Here is an 11,967-nt window from a genome sequence, read left to right on the forward strand (position 1 = left end):
ACAAAATGCACACACTATTACAAGATCAGTCAACATACAAAATTATAGATCGCAATCCCACCAACACACAAAAGAATAAGGCACGAAAATTATTAAAAAAAGTCACTTCCTGGCCTAAAGACACAGTTAACAAACTCAAACCCTTCCATGTTAGAACACCCCCTATGCCCAATTGTGGACAGTATAAATAGTCCCACATACAAACTGGCTAGACATTTAGCAAAGCTACTAGCCACTCTCACTAACAATTCTCCCTCCTTTATCAAAAATTCAGCACACCTAAAAAGCATCTTACAACACCTCACCCTAAAAAGCTCAGACTTAATAGTAAGCTTTGACATCACTTCACTATTCACAAATGTACCACTAATAGAAACCCTCAATCTACTGAAGTCACACTTCCCCCCTGATATATTTGAACTATTCAAATTCACAATACATGCAGGATATTTCACATGGAAAGGGAAAATATACAAACAAATTGATGGGACAGCCATGGGCTCCCCCCTTTCTCCCCCCCTAGCCAACTTTTACATAGAACACCTGGAAAAACAAGCAATCAGTACAGCCACTCTCAAACCAACACTTTGGCTACGCTATGTTGATGATGTGCTTGCCATTTGGCCACATGGCCCTGAGACATTGAAAACATTCCTAGCACATTTAAATAGCCAACACCCAAAAATCCACTTTACTATGGAACCGGAAGCCAACAACTGTCTGCCCTTCCTGGATACACTCATTACACGTCTCCCAGATGGTTCCTTATCATTTTCAGTTTTCAGAAAACCCACACATACAGGCAGATACTTACACAAACAATCACACCATCATCCTTCTCAACAATATGGCATTTTAAAAACGCTAACCCATAGAGCGAGAGCAATCTGTTCAAATGACAAGGCTCTTACTGCTGAACTGACTCACTTACGCCACACCTTCTTGGCCAACGGCTACAATCCACAAAAAATAAACAAAATACTAAACACTCCTAAGAAACCCCTCCCACCATCCACCACAGAGAACTACAACAAAACAGTCACCATCCCTTACATTAAAGGCACATCCGAAAAGATCTCAAGAATTCTCATTAAACAGAAACTACGCACTACATTCAGACCATGTAGCAAATTAGCCACCCTCATCCGCTCACCCAAGGACAGCATTCCTCCTTTATCACATCCAGGAGTCTACCAAGTACCCTGCTCATGCAATCAAGCCTACTACGGTCAAACAGGAAGAACTGTGAATATCCGCATCAGCGAACATAAACGATACGTCCGGAAATATCATTATGGGAAGTCGGGCCTAGCAGACCATGCTCTGGATACCCCTGCACACAGGATCAACTGGAAAAACACAAAAGTACTACACAGAAACCCATATAAATCAGAGAGATTGTTCTTAGAGGCGACAGAAGCCCTAAAACACACCCCAAATCTCAACAAATATGGCTGTATTAACTTGCCGAAGATCTGGGAGACAGTCATATTAAGGAAAAACTAGCACTTTTCTAGGACTCTAGCAATATATGATAGCGGTTTTTTTTTTTTTTTTTTTTTTTTTTTTTTTTTTTTTTTCAGATAGAGGGCGCCAAAATCAGGACTCTAGTCTTTGCGTTGCTGCTACAATTTTGTTAATGTACACCATGTTGTTTTAGTCTCGCGTATTGTGACAAACAGTGTTTTTGTGCTCTGAAGATGCTGGTTATAATACCAGCGAAATATCAGCATCAAGTTAATAAATTAATTATTTACTTAGTTTCTGTGTTCTATTATACCGTTAAAATAATAAACAACAGTGTATATTGGTTAGATGGATCAGAGATTGGCTCTCTGAATGATACCAGCAGGTTGTGTATGATGGAGCAGTGTCTCAAAATAGAAGGGTGGCATGCCCCCAGGGTTCTGTTCATGGGCCCTTGCTGTTTAACTTGTTTGTAAACGATGTATCATATGGACTGACTGGGGGGTCTTCAGTTATTTGCTGATGATGCAAAGTTGGGAAGAATTATAAGTAACACTGCTGATGGTGATGAATCTCTTCAGGAAGATTTAAATAGACTTTTTACTTGAACAAAAGAGTGGAGTTGTAGTTTTAATATCAATAAGTGCAAGGCATTGCATTTTAGAGCGCAGAAATATAAGGCTATGTATTATATTGATGGTGCTGTACTGCAGGAAGTAGATGAGATTAGAGATTTGGGATTGATGATTGACAGTAGACTGAAGTTTAGAGGGCATATTGCTAGGGTTGCAAAGGTTGTACATTGTAGTGCTGCTGTGATAAGAAGTACTCTAACATACAAGGTAAGGTTGTGCCACTGTGTATAAGGCACTGGTCAGGTTATCTGGTTTTCAATGTGACGTGGAGACATTGGAGGGGCTCTAGAGACGAGTGACTAAGACAATATCAGGAGTTTGGAATGCTGGCCATAGAGAGAGGTTAAAGAGATGTGGATTGCAGAGTTTGGTAGATAGGAGGAAGAGAGGTGATATGATAGAGATGTTTAAGTTGATGAGAGGATTTTATCAGATTAATCCAGAGGGGATTATAAAAAGAGTAGAGGGTGAGAAGGATCTGAAGTCATTCCTGGAAGTTATGTAAAAATGTGGTGAAGAAGGGTGTGAGGTGTAGATTTTTAACATGAAGAATTGTCAGTAAATGGAATGCATTACGAGAATGTGTTGTTAATGCAAGGAGTGTTAAGGACTTTAAGATTCTATATGATAAATATGTTGTCAGTTGAATGAACCTCCCACAATGAGTCTGTCGACTCCATAGAGGGTGTAATAATAATAATATTTCTGCCTATTTCATTGTCTTTTAATTGCTGATTTTCATACCAAATGTATTACAATAGTTATTTAGTTTAGTTAGCAAATCTTGCAGACTTGAACTGGATTTATTTAAAAGTATAACATCATCTGCATAAAGTAAAGAGCAGAGATCAACATCTCCAATTTGAAAATTGAAAACATTGACTGCATCCTGAATGGAGAACCTATGAAACAAATAAAACATTTCAGTTATTTAGGAATATTTTTTAATGAAGATGGCAAATTAAATATGGAAATGGACAGCAGAAAGACTTCCTACCATACCCGCTTAGCAAAGTGGGTATGGTAGAAAGTCAACTGAATAAATTTTTATGAAATAAGAAAGAAATTAGTTAAAGCACAAAAACTAGCTGTATATAAGACAGTGTTCAAACCAATTTTAACTTATGGATCTGAGGGCTGGGTTATATGCTGGCCTGATTGGCCAAGTGGTTAGTGTGTGTGCGCTTTCCAGCCAAAAGACTGCGGGTTCAAATCCAACTGTGGGCATGGATGTTTGTGATTGTCTGTGAAAATACTAGTGGTTGTGGATGGCAGTAGATGGCATTGGTGTAGATAATGAAGGTAGTTGTAGTTGGTGGAGTGGTGGAGATGGAGAGTTGTAGAGTAGGTACCCTCCCTCAATGAATTTTTGGACTCCCTGTAGGTGTTACGTAATAGTAATAATAATAATAAATATAACACTTGATCTCCAACAATATCATTATGTAGCCATTCTATTCAACTCAGCTGTCTCTTGATTATAATTGAGTTGTAAAAAATTCAATCCATTTCAAAACACTGGTTAAAAATCTAATCCTAAAAAATTCAGACATAATGGTTAGTTTCGATGTCACCTCCCTATTTACCAATGTACCACTTATAGACACTCTTGATTTAATCAAGTCTAAATTTCTCCCAGATATTTTTGAATTATTTCAATTTACCATGAATGCAGGTTACTTTACATGGGGGGGGGGGGAATTCTACAAACAGATTAATGGTACCGCTATGGGTTCCCCCCTCTCTCCCCCGTTAGCAAATTTTTACATGGAACACTTTGAAAACAAAGTACTTACCACAGCTACATACAAGCCACAAGTGTGGTTGCGCTATGTAGATGATGTGTTTGCCATCTGGCCCCATGGACAAGACATTTTTGGATGCTTTTGTCACCTACCTAAACAGCCAACACCCCAAAATTCACTTCACAGTAGAAAAAGAATCAAATAACTGTTTACCATTTCTTGACACATTAGTCACCCGCCTTTCAGATGGATCACTATCTTTTTCTATTTACAGGAAGCCTACACACACAGGAAGATACCTACATAAACAATCACATCATCATCCAGTCCAACATTACGGCATTTTAAAAACACTTACACACAGAGCCAGAGCCATTTGTTCTAACGATACAGCTCTGACCACTGAACTCCAGTACCTGCGCCATACGTTCTTAGCCAACGGCTACAATCCCTACAAAATAGATAAAATACTACATAGGCCCATTACTCTGCCCTCCCCTAATACACAAGAATACAACATGACCATTTCTATTCCCTATTCAGAGGTACATCGGAAAAGATAGCCAAAGTATTGTTGAAACATGGCCTTCGCACCACCTTCAAACCACATGTCAAGCTGGCAACTCTGATCTGCTCGCCAAAGGATAAACTTCATCCTTTAGCACACCCAGGAGTGTATGAAGTTCCATGTGACTGTGACTTGGCCTATTATGGGCAAACAGGAAGATCAGTGAACATCCGCCTGGAAGAACATGAAAGATACATTCGCTACTATTACTATGGAAGTCGGGACTGGCAGACCACGCTTTGGACACTCCTTCGCACAGGACTAGATGGAGGAAAACGAATGTGCTATTTAGGAGTCGTTATAGATCTGAAAGATTATTTTTTGAGTCAGCAATGGCTTTGAAGAATTCTCCCAACCTTAACAAATATGGTTGCATTAATTTGCCAAAAATTTGGGAGACGGTGATCCTAAGAAAAACTCCTGGATAACTGCTGCTTTTATTTTATTTTATTTTTTTTTATTATTTTTTTTTTCATTAGAGGGTGCCAAAAATAGGACTTTAGATCTTTTATCTTTTGCAATTATATTGTTTCACTCACTCACTATCGCGTTTACATGTGTGTTGTGCTCTGATGATGCTGAGTTGAAAATCAGCTAAATATTAGCGTTAATAAAACATCCTTGTTGATAAAAGTGTTTGTGGTGTTGTTAATACTGTGAAAAATAAGTCATGTATATTATTATCCACCCATTTCTAAGTTTTTCCTTTGACCAACCTCTCCAATGCTTTTACTGCCACTCCTGATATACTGATTGGTGTGTAATTTGCTATCTCTGCCTTGGAGCATCCTTTATGAAACAAAACTTTTACTTTCCTACTTCCTTGGAACCCCATCATAGATAAGACTTAAATTAAACAACCTATTCAGAGGCAGTGCCAATGGGAAGGAAATGAAATTTATACACCTACTAAGAGAATGCTTGAAACAGCATGTGATAGAGGGGGACTAAGGGTTTGGAAGTGCTGGATCTGTTCTTAGGATTAGAAGATCTGTCCATGCAAGAGATATTGTCAGGGAAGATAGAGAGAAAGAGAATAGGGCTGGGAAAGGGGTACTGATGGCAAATGAACTGCAGCTAAAATGTATAATATAATAGATTTAGTTTAATCCTTTATCCCAGTGAGAGCAAACAAAGTTTGCGCCTGAAAATATCTTCAGGACTAAATATAGTGTTGTACTATCTTATCCAGTAAGTAGTGCAACACCAAGGCAACTCGTGGCAAAGGTGGAGCAAGCTACCAGGCACTTCTAACCCAGTATCTCCCATAATGCAAAACACATTTCCTATGTGGATATGTATACTGTTATGCATTAAAGGGATTGGCCATCTACCCAGACTAGTTTCGACCTTTATTGAGGTCTCTTCAGTGGGAGCCAGGCCCAGAGCTGGAGATACCAGGCAGAAGCAGTAGCAAGTCATCTGTGCCTATGGGAGTTGCCAAAAGGTTTATCACCTTTTTTAAAAATTACTCTGGATTTAGAAGTGCCTGGTAGCTTGCTCCACCTTTGCCACGAGTTGCCTTGGTGTTGCACTACTTACTGGATAAGATAGTACAACACTATATTTAGTCCTGAAGATATTTTCAGGCGCAAACTTTGTTTGCTCTCACTGGGATAAAGGATTAAACTAAATCTATTATAGTCTAACCTAGTGATAAATAAATTTTCAACATCTTTCTCTAAATCCAGAGTAATTTTTAAAAAAGGTGATAAACCTTTTGGCAACTCCCATAGGCACAGATGACTTGCTACTGCTTCTGCCTGGTATCTCCAGCTCTGGGCCTGGCTCCCACTGAAGAGACCTCAATAAAGGTCGAAACTAGTCTGGGTAGATGGCCAATCCCTTTAATGCATAACAGTATACATATCCACATAGGAAATGTGTTTTGCATTATGGGAGATACTGGGTTAGAAGTGCCTGGTAGCTTGCTCCACCTTTGCCACGAGTTGCCTTGGTGTTGCACTACTTACTGGATAAGATAGTACAACACTATATATATTTAGTCCTGAAGATATTTTCAGGCGCAAACTTTGTTTGCTCTCACTGGGATAAAGGATTAAACTAAATCTATTATAGTCTAACCTAGTGATAAATAAATTTTGCAGCTAAAATGAGTAAGAGCTCACCAAGAATATAGAAATGTATGTGACAATGCATTTGAGGCATTGTAGTGTAAGATAGAGTCCAAAAGGACAAAATATAGTTGGTTGCCACTATGGCAGGAAGGAAATGGAATTTATTCAACTACCAAGAGATAATTATTTGACACAGCATGTGAAGGAGAGGACTTTGGGTTTAAGAGTACTAGATCTGGTAATAACAGAGCAGCTATCCATAACCAAGGTAGCCACATTGTCTCCAGTTAGGGGAAGTGATCAATGCAGTCTTGGTTTGAGAGGTTGCTAAACATGTAGTTTTCAGTTAATATGTGGAACTCCGGGGCAGGTGATTATGACAAGCTCAGGAGTCAGCTCAAAGCTTTGCACTGACATAAGAATCTGTAAGGGAAGGATGTTAGCAGTGCATGGAAAAAAAGTCAGGAGTTGTCCAAGAGAAGCAATATCAGATTCTATACCCATGTTCAGGAAGTTAAATCAGGTATGAGTTAGATGGATGAGTTTACAAAAGAAAAGAAAAAAAAAAAAAAAGAAAATGTCATATATATAAGGAGAAAGATGATTAGTAATTAGCAAAATTCCAAGGAAAATTCCAAAGAGTTCTTTTGTTATATGGTAAGTAAAAGGAGGAATGACTATGGAAGGATAACTTTAATGAGTTCTGATGGTAGTATGATAGAAACAGACAAAATATTTGAGTTACTACCGCTTACTGACCACTTTGCAAGTGTTTATCATCTAAGTAAGGATATTGCTGTCACATTATGATAGAAACTGATAGAAATACAATTTTATTAATACAGACCAGTTTACAGTAAAACTTATATTAAAACCTACCAGTTTTGCCAGCAAACTGTCTGGCTTTTTCAAGACATTTATGGAGATATGAAAACTAGTAAATGCAAATTGAAAGAAACATAAAAAACGTTGTAAACCAACTAGTAGCTAAGTTTACACGTTCGCGTGACAGAGAGGACTTATTGTTCTTATTCATTATCACACATGCGTGTTTGTTGTAAACATGTAATGTGATTACTGGCTAGCTGTAGTTCAGATTGATTGAAAGAGAGGATCAGGTTTTTCCACAAACTGTTTAGAATTACACCCTGATTTCTGTTGAGGTTTCCGCCGGTTATTGACACTATTGTGGCTTCCTTAAATAAACGATGCCTGTAGTCGTCATCGAGATATGGCATGGAGTTGTTTTGCCAATCTATCGTGTGGTTAGACGTACAGAAATGATGTGCTAAGCCGGAAGAGATGCTTCTGTTGTAGTTTACATCACCAACATGTTCTTTCTGTCTAATTTCTAAACTTCGTGAAGTTTGTCCGATGTAGGCAAGACCACAGGAACAGGGAATGTAATATACTCCTTGATATTTGTAGAATGGCACTTTATCTTTTGGGGATCCTAAAACTTGTCTGATGTTGGTGGTTGGTTTGAAGACCACTCTGATGTTGTGGGCTCTTAGTATTCTTGGTATTTGATAAGAAATTGACTTGATGAAAGGTATCACTACAGTAGAAATGTGCTGACAGTGGGATTCTTCTTGTCTGGGGTTGTCATTGTATAGATATTTTTTGATGATGTTTTGAGGATATCCATTTTGTGATAATGTGTTGGCTATTAGTGAGAGTTCAGTCTGTGTATCCTCCTCTTCTGATATAAACTTTTTGGCTCTATGTTTCAACATGTGGATAATGCTCAGTTTGTGTGTCTTGTGATGGTTTGAAGTATAATGAAGATATCTTCCAGTATCTGTGGGCTTTCTGTAAATGGATAATTTGACACTGTTAGGTTGTTTTTTTTATCAAGATATCTAAAAAATGCAGTTGGTTGTTGTTTTCCACTGTTTTCCATTGTGGAAAACAGTGGAAAAAGTCAATATCCACTACCAGTGGAAAAAGGCCTATATCCACTACCACAAAACGTAGCCAACACTATTAGATTCAAAAGTAAGATAATCCTAGCCAAAGCCAAACAACCTGTTCTGAACACGTCTCCTTATGATAGAAAGGCAATTCTCAACTTGAAGAGAAACAAAGATATCATTATTACAAAGGCTGATAAGGGAAATTCTACCATTATCCTCATCTTCTTATATTCTCATATTCATATTAGCTCATCATCTTCTTCTTCGTCTTCCTCCTTTCCAGGCTTATAGGCCAAGTGGCCTGTTCTGGACTCAGTTCCATCTTTTTAAAGGTCTTCCTCTGCATCGAGTACCTTTAGGGTAGTAATTTAGAATTTGTTTAGGTATTCTGCTTCTATTCATTCTCAGTATGTGTTCTTTCCATTTTTTTCTATAGCAAATAACTGTTTCATTTAGGGAGGTTGTAATTCCAAGTTTTTTTCTGATTTTGCTGCTTTTCATTTTGTCCATTATTGTGACTCCTTCAGTTTCGTGCAGAAATTTCATTTTGGATGATTCAATTCTTCTTTTATCTGCTTTTTTTTAGTGTCCATATCTCACTGCCATAAAGTAAGGTTGGTTTAGCTACTGTATTGTAGATTCTTATTCGTGTGTGTTTTTGTACATAATTGGGTTTAAAAATTTTATTTATAATGCCTGTTACTTGTAAAAAGTTTGATATCTTTGGTTCTATATCAGCTTCATTTTCATATGACATTGTGCAACCTAAATATTTGAATGTATTTACTTGCTCTATTATTTTGTTGTTTATTACTATTTTGCTTATTATTGGATTAGCACCTTTGAAGGCCATGACTTTTGTTTTCTCTTGACTGTTTGACTTTTTGTCATAACTTTTGTTCTGTGATATTAGCTCATATATTACAAAAATGTGCAAAGGAATTGGCATTACCTTTTGGTTAAGCTGTTTAAGATAAGTCTTAGGCTCTGGTAATGTCCCAAAGCAGTGGAAGGGAAGCAAAATAGTTCTGTGATAAAGAAGTTTCAAGACTACAGTAACAATTATATACCAATTGGTATCAGGAATGGTGGTAAAGGTATTGTAAAAGTTGGGCAAAGACAGAAATTGGAATGGGTGAATAAAAATATGATACTTTATGGTGGCAGCATGACATTTTTGAACACTAGGTCGTTCCTCAGTAATTTACTGACTTTTTATCATTGAGTGACAGTCGAGTTGGATAATAATGGGAGGGGTGGGGGGGGGATTGTGATATAGATGTGAGCATGGCTGATGGGCAGATACTAAAGAAGAGTGTACAGAAAAAGCAGATGATTAATGATATGCCACAAATCTGTGTTTAGACCACTGCTGTTTAATTTGTACATAAATGATATACGAAATGATTTGATGGGAAATATTCAGTTTTTTGCTGATGATCAAGGTGATGTAGAGAGCTTACAGGATGACTTAAATTGGCTGACAGTGATAATAAGTGCCAATTTAATGTGAAAAATTGTAAATTGATGTATTTGGGGGTGAAAAGATTGCAAGCTTGTATACTAGATTGATGAAACTGTATTTTGGTGAAAATTGATGAAGCTAAGGATTTGGAATATGGTGGCTAGGAGTTGAAATTTAGAAAACATATCGCAGTGGTGGCTAAGATAGTTTATAGGATTACTTGGTTATTGAAGAACACACTAACATACAGAGATAAAGATATTATCATTCTTCTTTATAAAACCTTGATACAGCAGCATTTGGAGTACTGATTTTTTGGAGATGAAGAAGTAGCAGAGAGGATCCAGAAAAAGGTGATCAAAGTTGTGAATTGTCTTTGGAAGGCTCCTTATACTGATAGATTGAGAATTTGTAGGGTGGAAAAGAGAGTATGATAGAAACATATAAGTTACTGATAGGGTCTTATAGAATTGATGTATGGGAAATATTTTAGCACACTTGGCTAAAATATTTCCCATGGGAATCACCTCTGAATTGGGGTGATCCCTTGTTCTGTCTACAAATTTTTTGCTAACTACAAATTTACTCCAAATTGAGTAAATTTGTAGTTAGCAAGGATGTAAGCTAGATTTTTTATTTGGAAAGTGGTGAATGAGTGGAATGAGTTTGCCAGGATCTGTTGTCAGCATTTTATCAATCAGTGCATTTAAGTAGGGGTACAATAGATATTGTGTGGATAGTGTGGTCTCCCATGACAAGTCTTCAGACTCCACAGAAGTGCCCATTCAATAGCTGTCATCCTGGCATTCTCTGACATCCCATGTCAGAGAATGCCAAACTGTCTTGGTTCTCCTCTTCGCAATCTGCTTTAGCCCAGAGTTTTCTGCCACAATCTGTTGCATTCATTAACTTGAGCATTGCTTTTCAAATTCTGATAACCACTATAACCTCTTCATTAAACTTTGATTTTCTGTCATTTCCTTTGGACTTCAATGTTTACCACTCAAACTGGCTTGCCTTCTGCAATTCCACTTAAACTAGAAGAAACACTGAAGTATTTACTATTAATAATGACCTAACAGTTTGTCCATCTAACCACCACCAGATAGCACCTAAAATAAGTGACTCCTTTGTGATCTGATAGCAAGAAAAATTCTTAATCCAGGAACTATATATTTGCTTAAAAATAGAGAAAAACATTTTGGTGAAACTAATTCTTTTTGATAAACCATGTTTGATTATTTAAAACTTCATAAAATTATAAATATATATATGCATGTATAATATCTTTTCAGACCAAGACACAGTAATGAAGGTTACCTCTACTTTGGTAAGGCTTACAGCATCTTTTTAAGATTTATTTACATTATTTTTACTTAAATAATGTAAATAAATTTATTAATTGATTCATATTATTCTGTTATTGTTTTCTGTATTATTTGTTTACATCATATATTATCCATTAGTATCATTACTTTTATTGTTATTACAGCACAACTTCATCCACAAAGTATCACCATCAGGTAAAAAGGCTCATTGTGAGAGGTATGTCCTTTATGCTGCAATATTTCTCATACCTCTTACACATTTAAATTCCTTCTTATTCCTCATACACAGTAACTATGGCAACATTCCAATCACCTACTCCATTCTAAAAATCTACTTCTCATACCCCTTCTTTGGCACACCAATAAGATATTATTACAATTACTGATATTATTAAACATCCATGGATTTAACAGACTTTTGGAAGGGGTTTGCTCTATGAGCAGCATATCTCTCATATAGATCCACCTTAAACTCATCCACACTCCCAGCACTCACAAGATACCCTGGCAATGCATTCCATTCACCCACCATTCTCTATGTAAAAAATTAACTTTTCACATCCCTCTTCACTATGTACCTTTATGCAACTTCCAGGGACCTCTCCTCTCATATTGCACTTTCTTTACCATGTTTTTCACCTAACCTGCATTTTATACTCATGCATCTTGTCACCAATGACTATCATGTATCTTCTCCATAATACCTTCTTTCTTACACTGCTTGTCTAATTTTACTGATCATCTGTTTTACTTTTCTATTTATTT

At 37.0% G+C, this 11,967-nt stretch overlaps 1 protein-coding gene across 1 annotated transcript in view; it reads left to right on the top strand.

Annotated features, from left to right (window-relative positions):
* LOC150109229 (uncharacterized) overlaps window positions 1–11,228 on the top strand; it is a 262,055-nt gene extending 250,827 nt beyond the window's left edge. The window contains exon 11 of the mRNA XM_090401900.1: window positions 11,170–11,228. Coding sequence (XP_090258026.1) covers window positions 11,170–11,228 — 59 coding nt within the window. The remainder of the gene's footprint in view (window positions 1–11,169) is intronic.
* Window positions 11,229–11,967: the final 739 nt, after the last annotated feature.

The sequence above is a fragment of the Typopeltis vanoorti genome, chromosome 2 (genome assembly GCF_054136105.1).
Source record: "Typopeltis vanoorti isolate ZY-2024b chromosome 2, IOZ_Tvanoo_1.0, whole genome shotgun sequence".
In the NCBI taxonomy this organism is placed as follows: Eukaryota; Metazoa; Arthropoda; class Arachnida; order Uropygi; family Thelyphonidae; genus Typopeltis; species Typopeltis vanoorti.